This window comes from Tenrec ecaudatus, chromosome 18, assembly GCF_050624435.1.
Source record: "Tenrec ecaudatus isolate mTenEca1 chromosome 18, mTenEca1.hap1, whole genome shotgun sequence".
NCBI classification, from domain to species: Eukaryota; Metazoa; Chordata; class Mammalia; order Afrosoricida; family Tenrecidae; genus Tenrec; species Tenrec ecaudatus.
The window spans coordinates 28,574,598-28,592,829 of record NC_134547.1 but is presented as its reverse complement, the minus strand read 5'-3'; the positions used below and the strand labels follow the sequence as shown (position 1 = coordinate 28,592,829).

At 54.1% G+C, this 18,232-nt stretch overlaps 1 protein-coding gene across 1 annotated transcript in view; it reads right to left on the bottom strand.

Moving 5' to 3' along the window:
* Positions 1-15,918, bottom strand: part of PEPD (peptidase D) — a 130,573-nt gene extending 114,655 nt beyond the window's left edge. The window contains exons 1-3 of the mRNA XM_075536416.1: positions 15,817-15,918; positions 5,999-6,182; positions 3,242-3,369 (exon numbers count right to left, since the gene is read on the bottom strand). Coding sequence (XP_075392531.1) covers positions 3,242-3,369; positions 5,999-6,182; positions 15,817-15,833 — 329 coding nt within the window. The 5' untranslated portion in view covers positions 15,834-15,918. The remainder of the gene's footprint in view (positions 1-3,241; positions 3,370-5,998; positions 6,183-15,816) is intronic.
* Between the last annotated feature and the right edge of the window lie 2,314 nt (positions 15,919-18,232).

The window sequence follows — 18,232 nt, the reverse complement described above, 5'->3', positions numbered from 1 at the left end:
GTTGTCCTTGTAAGATAGGGTATGTGACACTTGGCCATGGGGATTCGGGCGTTTCACTATTCCGCTGGATTTAAAATGAGCCATTGCTGAAGCAGGCTTGTTATGAGAGCTCCCCCACCATCAACAAAGAAGAGCCAGAGTGAGGGCATCCTTTGGAGCCCGAGATACCTACACACAACCTCCCCGGTCCAGGAGGCTGAACTGTGTGTGACACCAAAGGTGGGACCAGCAGGAACAGCAAGAGCACAGGGCAGAATGGCAGATGCCCACCCAGCCTTCGGGCAGGAGGCTCGCTGGCCATGTGAACGGCAGCTTGATTCAGATGCTCAATGCGGGGTCGCTCGCTCACTGTCATCCAAGGGGTTCTCCTCATAGTGACTTGGAGTGGAACTGTCCCTGGGCGTTTCTGAGACTATAGCTCTTCACAGGAGTAGAAAGCTCCACCTTTCTCCCCAGAAGCGGCTAGTGGTTTCAAACTGCTGACCTTGCTGCAGCTCACAGCCCAATGCACAACTACCAGGCCAACAGGGCTCCTTCTGAGGTCACTAGGAGTCAGAATAGACCTGATGGCAGTGTGTTTGCTTTGAGTCTTTAAGCCAGGAGACATCTCAAGGAGCCCGAGCTGGGCACCTCTGGGTGAGGCTTCTGGAGTGGCGTGCACTTTGGGCATCTATTAGCAGCTCAGAAGGGTCTTCATAACACTTGCATGAGCAGGGCCATGTAGACGAGGCCTGAGGGCCAGAGAGAGACGGGCATGCCTGCTGGTGTGGCTGAGAAGAGGCACTCCTGATCAGCTGGTTCTGATCCTGAATCAGAGCCTGTTAATTGCCCTAATAACCCCCCTAATCGTGAGTATTGTCTATGTGTTCTCTGTGGCCACTGCGATACACTCTTGATCCCAACAGGAGCTGTGGGAGCGTGTGGAAGACACTGTTGGAGGCTGGGGCAGGCCTGACCCTGGCACCACAGGGCTCGGCCTGGGGTCGGAGTGGGGATGCAGTCTCTTTCCCCCTGGTATGATCGGAGATCAGAGGTGGTCCCATGCCATTTTTACACAGGTCTAACTGTTGGTACGGACGAGCAACTTGCTCAGCAAAATGGCAAGTGGCTGAAGGAGGCCTTTTAACTGCCTCTCTGGAGCCCAGCTGTGGCCTTGGTGCAGAATTATTTCTGTATTAATGGAGATTATGCACCAAAATGCCAACTTCCAACAGCTGTTCCCTGACCAACCAGAGCCTGGGTTTTAAACCCTCCAGTCAAGTGTCATTTGGGTCCCAGGTGGTGGCTGTAGGGAGACAGGGAGAAGCTGGCTTTGGTTTTCCACTGGGCTGAATCCTCTCCTCCCACAGCTCACAGGATGTCACGCCTCACCCATAAGCATCTGCGAGTGGACAGCGGCACTTCCTGATAAGCAGTGGACCAGCAGAAGAGGGCCAGCACCCAGACTCCTGCCGCCCTCCAGCTGAGCCCTGGATCAGCCCTTCCCTGCAGTCACTTTCTGCCCGGATCAGCAAGTAGTGGGTTTCCCCTCAGGCTGGGAGCCAGGAGCAAGGCTCGAAGGCAACCCAGTCAAAATCTGGCCCCAGAGCCCAGAACCACTTGGCACCTGCCATGGCCCTGGCTACTCCCTGGACATGCCACCGGCAAGAAGAGCTGGGGCCACAGTGCTGCTCACTCGATGGAGAAAAGGAGTCTAGGCGTATCCTCTTCCTGAGGCCAGATCTAAACTCTTACTGAAAAATCTTCATCCCTGGCCGCTGCAGTTCCTGGGCTGCAGAATAGAGATGTGTTCTGCCAAGGCCGGGTCCTGGGGCCCGCGTGGGCCCCACCGACACACTGGGCCTCGGGTTCCTATTGGCATAGGGCACGAAGACCCCCCCCCTTTTTTTTTTCAGGGCAGGCAGGAATATACTAAAGATCATGGCGGGGTGGAGAGGCAAGAGGTGGGGGAGGTGGGTGCCACCTTCTCCGAGAGCAGCTGGGTCTCTGGCTTAGCCGGGGTGATGGAGTGGAAAAGGGGCCTAGGGTGAACGGGCTAAGAACCTGGCCTGGGGAAAATGTAGGTTCGGATTCAGTTGAGCTGGGATAGAAAGACAAACTCTCAGCAGAGGTTCAGACCGGAATGACCTAGTTAGAAACCCTGGGTGCAGAACCCTGCCCCCACATCCTACTCCCACCACGATGGCCAAGATTTGTCAAAGAAAAGAACAAAGAGGGTTGAGGGTGTGGGGCGTGGGGATGCACTGTGGCCCTGCCACTTTCGCTTGATGAAGCTAAAGATAGAACTACCTACCAAGTGACCCAGCGATTCCACTCCTGGAAGACATCCAGAGGACTTGAAAGCAGACTCAAACAGAGCCGTGTGCACCAGTGTTCCCGCAGCACTGCCCACAACAGTCCGATCGTGGAGCCACCTAAATGCCCCTCAACAAGAATAACTGACACGCGGGCAGGCCGACAATGGAACACCAGTCAGCCGGTAGGAGAAATGAAGTCTCGCCACATGCTACAGGATGGATGGTGCTGGAAGGTATTGTGCGGAGTGAAACCAGTCAGCCACAAAAGGGCAGATATTCTATGACCTCATTCATTAAAAAAAAAAAGGGCAAACATACAGAGAACAAAATGTATTTGTGGTTATTACCAGGGGCAGGAGGGAGAAGTTGAGGGAGTGTGCGAATCAGGATGAAAATCGATATTGATTAAGGGTAGAAGTGTGCAACACCGTACACTTATAAAAAAGGGAACGGGCGAAAACTGTGTGCTAACGACCACCCCCAGCCTCCCCTACACCCCCACCCCAAAAGTGGGGGACAAAGGACAAGTGTGTGGCTGATCAGGTAAACCACACACCTCAGGGGATTTGATGCCTGGGTCTGGCGGGCTGCTCTCCCTGGCTGTAACTAAGCCCACCATACAGGCCCTGCAGGCCACACCGGGGTCCTGGGAGAGGACACTGGCGCTCACCACAGCATGCCACAGGAACAACAGCCTGAGGGTGCATGGGCGGAGGGTAGAACCGATCAGAAGGGCAGGACTAGTAAACCAACTGCTGCCGGAGCTCTCGTCTGTGGTTCTGCCTCAGGCACCCCTTCCCAACCAGAGTCCAGCTCAGGCTCCGAGCAAGGTGTCCATTGGCTGGGCCACTGCCCGCCCCTCTTTCCCAGCCGTGTCCCCCACCCCACAGCACCCCACTGGCCGGTGACTGGCAGACCCAGTAACTGCGTGGAATGCTACTTACTTTCCCATCCAAGTGGCATGGCTGGCAGGAAGCCTGGGCATGAACAACGTTGACTTTCCGGTGTTGATGTCAATTGTGCCATAGAAGCCTGGCTCGGTGACACCAAATGCCCAGTGGAAGAAGGACTCCTGGGGCAAGAAGGAGAACCCAGTCATGGGCACTGGGAGAGAGCAAGGAACGCAGGGTCTCTCGACCTGTACCTCGAAGAGCCTGTTCAGAGGCTGACCCCAGTCTCGCCGCCCCAACCCGGTCCTCTACCTCCCTCCCTCCCCTGCCTCATGCAATTCCTAGGCGTCACCCAACACCCTGACCTGCCTCACTGCCCCCTGGCCCTCCTCACGCTGACACCCGGCATCCCCAATGGCTCAGTCTGCTGCTCCCTGTGCATCTAACATAGGGAGCCTTGTTCCTCAGTGAACTGGCAGTGGGTAGGCAGCCTGTGTCTCCCTTAGCCTGACTTAGTCTACTCTCCTGGTATGGGTTTCACACCCGAGCCCAGCCTCACCCCGACATGCACCACACCCACCTCAGGGGGAGGACCACAACCTGGGAGCACCAGGACATAAGCACCCCCCAGCAATCTGAGGTCCACCTCAGCCCAGCCTGGGGCTCTCTGCCTCCGCTGCTGCCTCCGGCAGGGAGGACAAGCACCTTGATCCAGCCCTCAATCCATTCATCCACTCCAGAGTCCCAGGGGCAGCAGGTGATGTCACTGTCTAGCAGTAAATGTGGCGCTAAAATAACTTTACAGGGGAGGAGTTCTTTGGTCAAGGAGCTGAAAGCTGAATTAGGGAAACGGCTTTGGAAGACAGAACATGCCAACCTCAGGAAGCATCAAGCCTCTTCAGAACCACCTCTGGCAGCCAGAGTCACTCCAGGAGTGATGGGCTGGCAGGAGTGGGCTCCTCGTGACCTGAGATGGGGGAGGGAAGGGGTCCTGCAGGCAGGAAGTGCTTTCAGCAAGCATTCAGCTGTCTCTCTTTGGGTGTCTGTGTGGGGTTTGTGTGGGTGTCTGTCTATGTGGATGTAGCCTGGCCAGGGGACCACCTCTGCTGCCTCACCTCACACCTATCTTTCCTCCTTCTCCTGCTGCTGCTCTGGGCAGCGGTCTGCCTGCAGGGGCTAGGGCTCCATTGTGGCCAGGCCCCAGCTCTGGGTGTGCAGACCTGTGGTGGTTACATAATCTATTGTCAATTGGAGACTTCAGAGTGAAGGGGTGGAGTTTAGTCTGTCAATCAGGTCGCAGCTTGATGACCTCATTTGGAGGCGCTAAGGAGATGAATAGCTCACTGGAGGCAAGACACACACTCACTCCCTGGGAGACATTCCTGTTGAGAAGACCCGTGGAACTACACCAGGACTGAAGGAGCCACGTGGAGACCCCTGCCAGTGCCGAGATGCTTCTACTGCTACTGGATCCACAAGACCTTCCACATACTGGCCTGTGATCTTCTTGCATTTGGCATCATTGCATGGCTGCGTGAGTCTAAAGAGGAATTTCAGGGCTAGTATTGGACATATGGACTAATATCGGACTTCCGGACTTGATCTGGACAGGCTGGGATTTTTTTAAGTATAATTACTCTTTTATACAAAGCAATTTTCTTATACACATGAGTGTCTATGAATTTGTTTCTCTAGACTACCCAGACTAACACAAGGCCGAAACTCCAACTCAAGCCCAAACCCAAGGGCACAGAGCCTATTCGACTCCCAGAGACCCTATATAGATAGGGTAAGGTGACCAGATTCTAACATTGGCAAAGCGGGACACCATGGATAAAACTCATATCCTGGTGAAATAGCCACATGGCAGCCGAAAACCATATACCCCAGCTTGTCGTGCATTCTTTCCAAAAATCGGGACTTTTTTAAAACGCTGTGAGACGCGGGACAAATTGTTAAAAATTGGCGGGACGTCAGTTACCTTAAATATAGGGTTTCTAAGACTGTCCATCTTTTCTGGAACAGACAGCCTCATCTTTCTCCTGAGCAGCAGCTGGTGGGTTTGAACTGCCAATGGATGCCTAGCCCACAGCCACCAGGCTCCTTCTGGGTGTGGTGGGCAGCGGCAGCAGTGCTGACAAAGAACACCCCCGCGTACAAGGGTGTGGAGGGAGGAGAAAATGGCACTGGGCTTGGGTGAGAAGATGTACTTCTAAGACTGTAGTCAGCCCCTCAGAGGCCATGCCCCTCAGTTTCCCTTCAGCAAAATGGGCACCACACTAGGGAGGGATAAGTCTCAGAGTATCTCTGGGTTGGGCACCTAGGGACCAAGTGCTGCCATATCCATCTGAAACTGATCTGAAACCCCACCAAGCTCCAGAACCCCAAGGAGTCTCAGGACCACGCCCCAGTGAGGAAACCCACGCGGAGCAAGGGCTGCGGGACCAGTGCTAGCCAGGTCAGGGCAGGGCAGACAGGACCTCCGGTTCCTGCTCCATGCCTAGACAGGCCACCCAGTCACACACCCCTGCTAGGCCCCTGCACCTCACCTTTGTCACTGCAGGCAAAGTCGTCCCAGGGGCTCGGCCCTGCCCCATGGGGCCTTCTGCTCCTGCTCCTGCAGTCAGAACTCACCCCGGGTGGTCTCTAAGGCCCACACCCAGTGCTATTTCTCCATGAAGCCTTCTTCTCGCTCCCCAGGAATATCATTTCTCTGCACCCTGGGGGAGAGCTGGGGCTGCGGGGGATGGGGGGAGCTGTCTTCCTCAGTGGGCTCTGTTGCAGGGTCCCCGCAGGCTCCAGAGGACTCACCTGGCGGAAAAGGACCCCAGTGTCCGTGCAGTAGCGCTGGGTCTCCTCCCCACCCTGCAACAGCACCAGGGCCCCCTCCAGTGTGGCCGGGTTCCTCCGCAGCCGCTCACACAGCCGCCGTCGGTTCAGGGCAAAGAGCGCCAGCGGCACCTTCAGGGTCGCATTTCCCAGCCAGAAGGAAGGTCTGCAAAAATAGGACACACGGTCAGGGGCCTCGGCCAGCACCGCCAAACACTGCCCACTACCCACAGCTCTGAGACAAGGGGGCTCCGGCCCGCAGAGGGATCCACCCCCATCGGCAAACCATAAGCCCGCTGGAGCTCAGCTACTGTAACCCAGACAGGGCCAGAGGCACAGCCTCTCCTGTCCCACAGAAGGGTCAGCTGGGGTTGAACACACACACACACACACCAGGACTGGACATGCACAGCTTCTCCTGTCCCATAGGAGGGTCAGCTGGGGCTGTGGTAATTTGGAGAAGCCCACCCCACCTCCCCCTCAGAGAATTTCCAACCCGGCCTAGGCAACACTGGGTCCCTCCTGCTTCAGGCTGCCCCTGCATTCAGCGCATCACCCCTCAGCCTTCCCACCCACCCACACAGGCACTCAGCACCAGGCCCAGCAAGACCAAGCTGAGTGGTCGATGCGGGAGGCCACAGCAGGTGGACTTGTGAGACCCTGGGAGAATGGAGGGGCCTGGTAAGACAGAGTGGCTGAGCACTCCACCCTGCCCACTTCCCTGAGGTGACAGGTGCACCTGAAGAGACCAGCTCATCCTCCCAGCACAAATTCCCCTGGTGCCTTCGCTCCAGCCCCTGCTCTGGGACCCTTCCATCTTGGCTGCTCTCCAAGCCCCCACCAACAGGGCTCCTATTGGATCACGCTCAACTTCAGATACTCAGCAATGTCGCCAACTTGAAAAACACTAATAACTTACCAAGACCCTCACCCCCGTCCCTTTTCCCCTTGAAAGCAAATACCCTATAAACTCTTCTAGGGTCACCATCCCAACACCGTGGCTGCCCATCTTACCTTCAACCCACCCCAACAGCCCCCACCACCCTGCCCGACCACAATGACCCCCACTAAGCGGAGTGTCCTAGCAGTGCCCAAGCTCTCCCTGATCAGGACCCTGGATGCATTGTCTGTGCTGGCACCTAGAGTCTCTCTCCCTCCTTAGCTCAACCTGCAGGCTGGGGCAGCCAGGGGCGCAGCTCTGGGGCCTCTTCCCGAAGCTCACTTCCAGGCACAGTTGACTGCACCAGACCTGTGGCCCACAGGCCCATGATGTCCCCCCACCCTGAGAATCACAGACCCCACAGTCCAGGTGTCACTCAGCACAGGCCAAGCCAGCCCCACACAGGCTCCAAGCCCTGCCCCTTCCCGGTGTCCCTCCTCAGCAAGAGGAGCCTGGAGCCCCAGAGGCGCTCCAGACAAAGCCATGAGGCCATCCTTGGGGGCTCCCTGCCTCACCCCAACCCACTCTCCTGCACCACTTCCCGCTGGCCCTACCTTCAGTCTACCCCCTTAAGATAGTTAAAGTTTATTGTGCCAACCCGGCTGATAAACACATGTGGGGTCAATTGAAGGGCAGAGAGATAAATAGCTCAGTAAGCCTCGCCTTTCGAGTTCTCGGGTCTCTTGCTCTGTGGTGGTCGGACCAGGGTGCAGCTGCCTTAGCCAATTCCTTGCTTCAGATGGCAAGGCTCACTTCCTGCAAGACATCCCTAAGGAGAAGCTACCTGGACCTACCCCGATGCAGCCCTGGGTGCTGGAGCAGCAGTGTGGAGACCCCTGCCAGTGCTGAGATGCTTACACGTTCACTGATAGGGCTTTCCTCCTGCAGTCAGCATCACTGTCTGTTTTGTGAGATGGAGGAGGACTTTGTGGATTGGTGTCAGACATATGGGCTAATGCTGGACTTGTGGGCTTGGGCAGCACTGGGTTGAGGTGTTTTCTTGATGTGCACTTACCTTTATATAAAACTCTCTCATACATATGAGTTTCTGTGGATTTGTTTCTCTAATGTACCCAGACTAACACACCACTATCCCTCTTCCTCCTGGTAGGCTCCATCCCCCTCCCACCCTGGCCCAGCAGCCAAACTCACCACAGCCAGTTACCCTTTACAGACTCAATTAGATAGATCAGGCCCCTGTCCTGCTCAGACCCCTCACTCCCGACTGCCCTTAGAACAATAATCGACAATCAATAATACACACAGGTAGCCCCCATTTGCAAGGCAAAGCGCCCCGCCCTGCCAAGCTAGCCTCCTTGCTCCTTGGCCACAGCCACACCCGCATCCTTGCTGTAAAGACCGAGAACCGTTCCCACCTCAGGACTGCTGCTCCCTGCCAGGAACGGTCTGCCCCGAAGTCTCCCTGTAGCTCTTTCTGCCCCCTCTTCTGAGGAGACTCTCCTGATCAGACCCAGCGCTCCCTCTCACCCACCCCACCCCAGCCTCACCCAGCTTCCTTGATGTGTCGGGCACTCGCCCCTCCCTCACCACACCACTCTGCCACTGAACTGCATATTGGCATCTAGTTCACAATCAGACAATTCAATAGTTCAGTCATGTTAAGAAGAGTTGTACAATCATCACAATTTTAGAACATTTTTTTTTCATTCTTGAATTCATTAATAGCTCCCAAACTCCCCGTTATCCCCCCCCACAGAAACATTAATCCAGTAACTGTCTCTCTAGATTCACTTATCCTGGATTTCATGCACAGAATAACATGCCAAAAAGAATAAATAAATAAAAATAACAAAGCAAAAGAGGTGGATCAAAAAGAGCATAAAATATGACAAACTAGAACAAATGTAAAATAGGGCAGAAAAGCCATCAACTGATATTAAGTGAGACGTTAAGTTAAATGAGACTTTAAAATAGGAAAGGAGACCCTGGATCTTTATGGAAACAGCAGCCTCGTTCCTCCTGCATCACTAGCTAGCAGCACACATACATGTGCTATGTTCCCGGAGGGCAGGCCCGCCATCCTGTTCCTTCCTGGCTGCATCAGGCAAATGAAGCAATGGGGGAAGGAAGGCAGGACACCCCACCCCCGCCCGCACCAGTGCGGCCTAGGGCTGTGCAGAGGGCGCTGGTGGAACCTTCACACCCACACGGCCAGGGATCCTGGACAGGGAGGAAGACTGGAGGTGAACCCGTGGACCATGTGACCCACAGGCACCCTCTACACACCTTGGCGCCAATGTTCCCACCTCAGGGGGCCTTCCCTGCCTTCACTGCCCAAACCTGATGCCAGGAGCACCACTTTATTTCCAACCCAGCATTCAGGCTGATTTCCACCACCACCACCGCCCCTCACCCCTTCCCTGTCCAGTCCAGGCCCAGCTCTGGGCCCAGGAAGCCAATCAAGAGAGATGTCATCCACAGGTCCCCAAGGGTTTGGCCTCCAGGTGGGATTGGCCAGTGGGTGAGGTGAGGGGATGAGCAGAAACCTTATCCCCCAAGCCCTCCATGATGGGCCAGGCCACCTGTACTTGTCACCGCTTGCCTGGTTCCCAACCTGCATCCCTCCACCACCCACAACTCCCCTTAGAACCTAAGTGTAGTCTGGGCTTGTGGGTCAGCTGCAGGGTAAACGCCCGAAGGCAGAGATCCTCATCTGCTCGGGCCCCTGCTGCAGCCCAGGGCCCAGGACCTGCTCGGCCACAGCGGGCGCTGCATGTGTTCCGCTGACACATGAGGTCACACCGATCAGGAGTTGCCATATAAGCTGAGAGGGGCAGAAAGCAAGCTCTGGGGGGCCCAGACTGCCCTCCCAGGGCACAGGTCCCATCACCCTTCTGGGGAGACATAGACAACCCGGGTTTCCTCTGACCGGAGCTGCTTTTCTGTCACCCTCAGCCACGAGGGCTGGGAGAGGGGCCCCTGAAATGACAGAGTGTATGTACACATGCACCCCAGCCAGGGCCACTACCAGGAACTGAAAGTGCAGTTGTCAGCACCCAGGCATGGCCCCTCCCATGCCCTCCACACCATTTCTCCTCATACAGCAAAGTCCACAGTGGGGTGTGGGGTGGAGTAACACAGGGTTTCCCCAAGTGCCCAGAGGGAACAGCATCAAGGCCACTGCCACAGTTGGTCTCAGTCAAACTGGGCCCAAATCCACCTGGACCCAACTGCACAATCCTAAGAGAATGTGACGCTTCAGCCACCTGGCCTGCAGGGCTTAGTACTGCCCCTCCTCTCCCTCCATCTGGAGATCTGAAGATCTCAGAAGGCTGGAACCCTTGTAACCTAGAGGCCTAACTCTCTCAGGGAGGAGGCGTAGTGGCGTAGTGGTTTACATGCTGGACTGCTCACAGCAAGGTCAGCAGTTCTAAACCACCAGCCCCTGCATCAGAGAGAGACAGACCTTCTGCTCCTGATCCAGTCTCAGAAGCTCACAGGGAAATTCTGCCCTGTCCTGTAGGCTCACCAGGAGTGGAATCGACTCTCAGGACGCGTAGGCTGCCCAAGTCTGGACAGGAAGTCGGAAAAGGCCCCCTTTGCGCAAGCAGTCAGGCAGGGGCTATCTACAAGAACAGGACCCCAAAGGCCCCCTGCCGGCCTGGCCTGAACCATCAGGTGGGGTAGCAGTCACTAATTAATACAGGCCACACCCAGAGCATATGCCCTTTGATTTCTGGCCAGGTGAGCCCAGAGTGGGTGGACTTCCCTCTGCAAGTTCAGCCAACAAGTTCCAACCAAACACCACCCACTGGATTCTGCTTCCGTTCTTATTAACTGGTGCCTGCAATTTAAAAGGCAAAGGCCAAGCCGTCTCGGAATCCAAGGCTGCGGAAAGCCCCATGAACTCTGGGCTCAGAGGAAAGGCAGCAGGCCCGCCAGGGCTCTGCGGGGGTCTGACCCACAGAACAAACCCTCTGCCATCCAACTGCCAAGACCCAGGAGTCACTCCCGGGTGAAGTCAGGTGACCTGGAGTGGAGCCAGGTTGCCAAGGGGAGTATGAAGCTGCTGCCCACCCCCAGTTGCACCCAACCTTGTGATCCTCAGCCTAAGCCAACCACTTCTAGCCCCTTCCACGGCCACCTGGAAGGTTTCTAGCCATGCTCACAAGCCCCGGGGGTTCCTGCATAGAAAGCCTGGGCTCTCTGAGCCTGAACGGAGAAAGTCACAGCTTTTCCCCCCAGCCTTTTACTGTGAACTGAGTGAAGGTTTCCAGAACAGAGTATCAGTTTTACGTTCAACAATTCAGGCCCACTTTGTTTTAGGATACAAAAGAGATCCCATCTCAAATATAATTTAAGTCATTAAAGAGACAAAGACACATCATCTGGATGAGGGAGGACATCAGCACATGGTTAAAATGGTATCCAAAGGCTCCCTGAATTAGCAAGCTTTAAAAGGGGCCTGGGTGGGAAACAAAAACACACACATCAAAACATCACGGATAATCAGATCATTGTGAATGAAGGGGAGTGCAGAGTGGAGACCCACAACCCATCTGTAGGCAAGTGGACATCCCCTTACGGAAGGGTCATGGGGAGCAGTCGAGCCAGTCAGGGTGCAGCGTAGCAACAATGAAACATACAACTTTCCTCTAGTTCCTAAATGCTCCCTCCCCCGCCCCACTATCATGATCCCAATTCTACCTTACAAACCTGGCTAGACCAGAGGATGTACACTGGTACAGATAGGAACTGGAAACACAGGGAATTCTGGACAGATGATCCCTTCAGGACCAGTGGTGAGAGTGGTGATAACAGGAGGGTAGATAGATGATGGGGTGGAAAGGGGAAACCGATTACAAGGATCTACATGTAACTTCCTCCCTGGGGGACAGACAACAGAAAAGGGGGAGAATGGAGATGTCAGGCAGGGCAAGATATGAAAAAAGTAATAATTTATAAATTATGAAGGGCTCATGAGGGAGGGGGGAGCGGGAGGCAGGGGTTGAAAATGAGGAGCTGATGCCAGGGGCTTAAGTAGAGAGCAAATGTTTTGAGAATGATGAGGGCAATGAGTATACAAATGTGCTTTACACAATTGATGTATGTTTGGATTGTGATAAGAGTTGTATGAACCCCTAATAAAATGATTTTTTTAAATCACGGTTACAGGTTAGACCACAGAAGCAGGAATGGGTCCGTGATGTGGACACATGCATGGTTAGATAGAAGGGCTTACACAATTGACCCAGAACCTTCCAACCAAGGCAGTCAGGATGTGACTGATTGGGTAGGACTAGGTGACACCCTGGATGGTGACCTCCATCAAGGACAAACCTAGGAAAGCCCCTGAGAAAGAGACTGTCCATCCCTGGGCTGGACAGAGAGAAGGAGGAAATGCATTCTCCAAGGCACTCTGCCCAAGGGCAAGAGTATCTATGTCCTTGGTGAGGGATCCGAAAGCATTCACTGCCCCACAGGTCCTATCTTCATTTTCTCTAAGCCTCTAAATTAAAATGTACACGTCTCCCAATTAAGACTGTAAACAGCTCACCCCTCAGCAGGGACAGTGCACTGGAATCTGTCACCAACAGAAATCATGGGAATTTTCAAATCACTGCACTATTTCAAGTTACCATGCATGCTCAAAAGAAAGGTGGCTGCTGGAACCGCTGCAATGTTTGTATTATTTAATATGATCACCAAAGATGGTGACATGGTGGTTACATTTTGGCTGCTAGTCGAAATGTCAGCAGTTCAAAACCTGCTCCTTGGAAGAAAGATGAGGCTGTCTACTCCCATAAAGAGTTATAGTCTCGAGGACCCACAGGAGCAGGCAGTTCTCCCCTGTCCAATGGGGTTGCTATGAGTCAGAATTGATGACAGTGAGACTGTCTTTTATTTTAATATGCTAATGAAGAGGTACACATTACCACGTGAAAAGCTGGTTTCACATGGTTAGCTGTATTTCAATACTGCAGTACCGTGTTTTATTTCATGCATTCAGAAACATTACATTGAGGAGGAACTGCAAGTTTTATCCCACACCATGGGGTCTCCAGCACGGATAAGGGCAAGATCGCTGCCCAGAATTAGATGTGATTTCTAGATGGGGCCACACAGCTAACCTCCCAGCAAGAGAGGTCGGCCAGGGACTGCCGGCATTCTCACTTCACACCCTCTGCCTCCGCTGGGGGACCAGGTAACTGTCAGCCCAGCCAGTTCAAGCTACCCTGGCTGCACCCCACTGCTTCCTCCTGAGAGGGTCTGAGAGCCACATGGGGACAGAGAGGGCGTTGTACAGTCAGAGCAGAGGGAGGGATGGGGGAGGAGAAGGACAAACAGCTAATCTGCCTCTCATGGACCCACCCCTGGCCCAAGGTCAGCCCAAAACCTCTGCTCCCAGAGCACAAGGTGCACATCAAGGTGGGGACCTGTTCCTCCAGAAGAATGCTGACTCCAACACCACCTGTGACATAACAGGTCCACATCCTGGGCCACTCACTGCCTGTCATTGGCAACGTTTTCACTATGCAGCCTTCCAGCTAAAGAATCCAAAGCCAAACTCACAGCCATTGAGTCGATACCGTCGCCTGGCGATCCTATTGGAAGGACAGGGTAAAGTGTCCCCCTGTGGGTTTGCAAGACTGTAACTCTTTACAGGAGCAGAAAGCCTCACCTTTCTCCTAAGGAGAGGCTAGTGGTTTTGAACTGCTGAGTTAGCAACTAAACTCAAAACCACTATGCCACCAGGGTGCCCAAAAAACAATTTAAAGTTGTGTCTTCATACCCCTTCTCAGAATTCTATCCCAGCCACAGCCCCTCTCTCTCTGTCACCGAGGCTCCCAGGAAGGCTGCCAGGGTAGCTGTTGGGGTGAATTGAGAGGAAACTCCCTTGCTCACTCAGTGTCCCCAAGCCCCAAGCCAAGGTAGGCATGGGCTGGCCCTGGACCCCAGGTCAGCCAGCAGAGGCCTGAAGGGAAGCAGCCTCTCACCAGCCCTGAAGAACGCGACTGGAGGGTCTCTGAGTCATCTGAAGGAGGCCTTTACTGGTGGGAAAGGTGAGGGGTGCTGGGTGCTGGGAAGAGCTTCTGGGAGGATCCCTGAGCAGCTCTGGGCTTGTGGTGTGTACTGGTCATAGAGGTCCTGTTGGGGTCACCCCTGTCACCCCTCAAGCATTCTAGACCCCTCGCCCAGAGAATCAGCTTGTTCCCAGTCTTGTCTCTGCTAGAAGAGCTCTTGCTCCAGGCATGCTCATGCTGCTCTTTAATGAGAGACCACAGGTCAAGTTCAGGGATCTCACCTGGGTCCTTGACACGCAGAGGCAACAGGTCCCTGACTGAGGATGTCTCCTGGTGCAGGGACTAGCACAGTGCCACTCACAGCTGGAGGCCCGTGGTGTAGACCATTAGTATAGCCTGCCTAGCCATAATCCCTTCTAGCCTCGGCCTGTGGCTATCATCCCATTTTGCACGGAGTTTCCTGTTACATGGATGGATCTGTGAAGCAGAGCCAGAGGTGGGCTTCCTGGTCCAGAGAGTCAGAGGCCAAGGGACCATGTGACTGAGAGGCTGAGGACCAGAGTCACTTGGCTGCTGTCTGAGGAGAGGCGCTGCTGTGGACCAGTGGTCATGTCTGTGCTGTTGACTGGTGCTAAGTGGTGGCAGTCTGGTAACTTCTCTAATAGACCCCCAGAGTTGAGTTTTGTCTGTGAGTTCTGTGTGGCTTGGCTATTGCAACAAATTACTGAACCCAGTATCGATGCAGAGATCCGGAGGGCAAACAGTTGGTGTCAGAACAAAGATAGAGGGCCGAGAGGCACGTCTGAGCCCAGGCTCAGGCACTAGGGAAGCCAGATACGGCCACCTCTTCAACATTTCAGCACCTTCCCACACTTCTCCCCAGGGCTCCAAACCCAGTCCCCTCCATGGTGAGTGTCAAGATCAGAGAGAGACATCTCAGATGGCAGGGTCCCTCCCATGCGTCTGTCTATCCCAGGGGCCAGTGAGCACCCCAGGGCAAACAAAACCAAATACAGCAAAGCCAGCCACACTCACTGTTATCAGATCAGTGTGGATTCTCACAGTGACCCTATAAGTGCCCACTAAGTGCTTAGGGAGTACGTTCTGAGTGCTCCCAACATCGTTCTGATCGGGATCCACTGCTAGGCCCCTACCATTCACTCCACCTCCTCAACAAGACATGCAGCCCTCCAGTGCTTGATCTGTTCCCAGTCTAGCACCTGGGGCTCTGTCCCTCTCTACCAGTAATCCTGCGAGCCCCCAGAACCTCTGGGCCAAACATCCTCCCCACTACTCAGCTCCACCACCACCCCAACCACATACAGCCTAGGGTAGACTGCACTGAGAGACTGTGCAGTCTCGCTCCCACTCAGAAGCTCCTAAGTACCGCACAACGCGGGAGGAAGGGGCCCCTCGGGAAATGACACGGGGCTCTCTGAGATGTGGGAAGTGGCCTGTCTGGGGAAAAGGGAATCCCACGTCCATCTCAAACACCATCTCCCCCGTTAGCGACTGAGTGCGTCCCAGACGCCCTGCGCAATGCCGCCTTCCCAATCGAGGGTCGCAGCAGTGAGCCCGCTCGCGGATCCGAGGCCCCCACTTCGGGCGCACATCCTGGAGATGCCACCGTGGTGGGGCCTGAGCAGCGGGGCGGCCCCCAAGAATGAGTCCGGAGCGGCCTAAGTGGAAAGGGGCAATAGATGCAGGAAGCAGCGTCGACCCCGGACTTGGAGCAGGCAGGCAAAGACCCCGGGATCGGAAGCGGGAACGAGGGACGGCGCGCTGCGGGGACTCTCACCCACAGCCCCGCCCGGAAGATCAAAGCCCCCTCTCCGCGCCCGCGGGACTGATCGAGTGACGCAAGGAGCATTTACCTAGCGGTCGCCGCCATGTTCGCCTGCCACTAGCGTCACGTGAAGAACAGTGTCAGCTGAGTCCAACTGGGTTTGGTCGCCGGAGTTTTAGCCGGAGGGGCGTGGCCTGAGCTCCATGCTCCGCCCCTCCCGGTGATCGTCCACTCCGGGAGAGGGGCGGGGCACGGGGCGGGACAAGGAACCACTTGCCCCCTGCTGCGGCAGCCCCAGCCTAGAAAGAACCAAAGTGCAGGCGGCTCTCCAACCGTCTGGCGAGCGGGAGTGTCCCAGGCAGTGTCCATGTATATCTGGGTTCTGGGTCAGCTTCAAACTGGAGCCCCAACCCCCTGCCCCACCCCTCGGAAAGGGCACCTAGGGATGAAGACGTCAGGAGCGCTGGGAAGCAGTGGCCTCTGACTCAGGCCATAGATTTTGCTTAAGAAGGGCAATGACTTGACCAAAGGTCAGGAGATTAGAGGAACCTGAACACAGGAGAGGGGGTGCAGGGCGTGAGAGGCGGGATCTCAGAGGTGAGCAAGGGGTAGATCCTGTAGGACCTTGAATCCGTGGCAGGATCTTCTTTTTTTTTTAAATCATTTTATTGGGGGCTCTTACATCTCTTATATCCATATATCAGTTCTATCCACATTTGTGCATATGTTGTCATCATTTTCAATTTCTTTTTCTTGCAAAATGGAGGCCTAGGGGAGGACAGTGGACACAGTGCAGAGGAATTTCTGGGAGAGAATCTCCCAGAAGGCATCCCGCTCTGTCCTGCTGAGCACCAGTGTTAGGTTAGGGGTGTCTTTGTGGGAGTGGTAATGTCTCCTCAAATATCGAGTCCTGCCCTGGGGCCCAAAAGCCAATTCATAACTACTCCAAGTGAGACCAAGAAAGAGAAAAGCCTTTTCTTAGGAGTCCAGGCTGAGTGTGGAAGTTAGATTGTATGTAATCTTGGGTGGGCCAGGCTTCTCCCATGATAATTTGGTCAACTCCTGATGGACTCTTCTGTGAAGCAGCCCGGCAGTTATGGGGAGCCGAGGGTAGAGTACTGCCTCCTTAATCTGGTCGAGGGAGGTTTCATTCAGTGTTTCATTCAGTGGCCTACTCTTAGTAAAGGTTGACACTCAATGGCAACTAGCTCACTTCTGCTCGATCTGGATCTTGGATCTGGGTCGGAGATTTCTTTTGTATCACCTGCAATTGATTTCATTTGCTCATCAGTGAGAGGAGCCAGCCTCCCCCAGCACAGCAGACACCCTACCTAGGACTCAATGTCAATTATGTAACACATGCAGATGGGCTGTATTCTTGGTATACATGATAGGTCACAGAAAGCCATAAAAGCATCGTCCATTACCCAAAGCCCGTCAACAGTCGATTGGACAGGAAGAGAAGAGCCAGTCAGGGTGAAGGAAACACACAACCTTCCTCTAGTTCTTTAATGCTCCCATTCCCATGATCCTCAATTCTATCTTACCAATCTGGCTAGACCAGAACATGTATACTGGTACAGATAAGAACTCAAAACACAGAGAATCCAGGACAGACAAACCCCTAGGACCAATAAGGGGAACACTGATACTAGGAGGGAAAGGATAGGAGGCATGGAGTAAGGGGGAACTGATCACAATGATCAACATGTGGCCCCCATCCAAGGGGGACAGACAGCAGAAAAGTGGGTAAAATGAGTCAGCAGTCGGTGTAAAACATGAAAAAATAAAAGGAGAACACCATAATTTATAAATTATCAAGGGGGCATCGGGGAGGAAGGGAGCGTCAGGGAGAGAGGGGCAAAAATGAGGAGCTGATGCCAGGGGCTCAAGTAGAAAGAAAATGTTTTGAAAAAGATAATGACAACATATGTAAAGATGTGTTTGATAAAATGGATATATATATGGATTGTGATAAGAGGTTTAAGAGCCCCCAATAAAATAAAATTTTAATTTTAAAAAAGTCTAAGCAAAAAAAAAACACACCACTGTAGTCCATTATCTTAACGGCCACTTTCCAGATGGCTGCCCCTTATCAATCTCATACAAGAACCAGGGAAGCTGGAGGGTCAAGTCAATCCCGAAACAGGGTTCAAACACAAATGGATATTCCAAGCTCCCGTGGAACGCTGGAAGCAGTGAAAGCATATACAATGGTAAAAATGTATGTAGCACACGGCAAGAGGAATTGTCCCTAAACATGGTTGCTCCAAAGTAAATGACTGCCATCTTGCTCACAAGTCACAGGAAGAATGCACCTGTGTCTCCCTGCTCTGCATGTGCATCAGAATAACAGTAATACTAGTCACCACTGACAACAGGGACAATGCACTTACTGGACCCAGCCCTAGCCCAAACATGTTGCAAGTGTTGCTACTGGGGGGGGGGGGGTTAGGAGCCATGGTGTCAGTTCTGACGCATACAGACCCTATTTTAGACAGAAG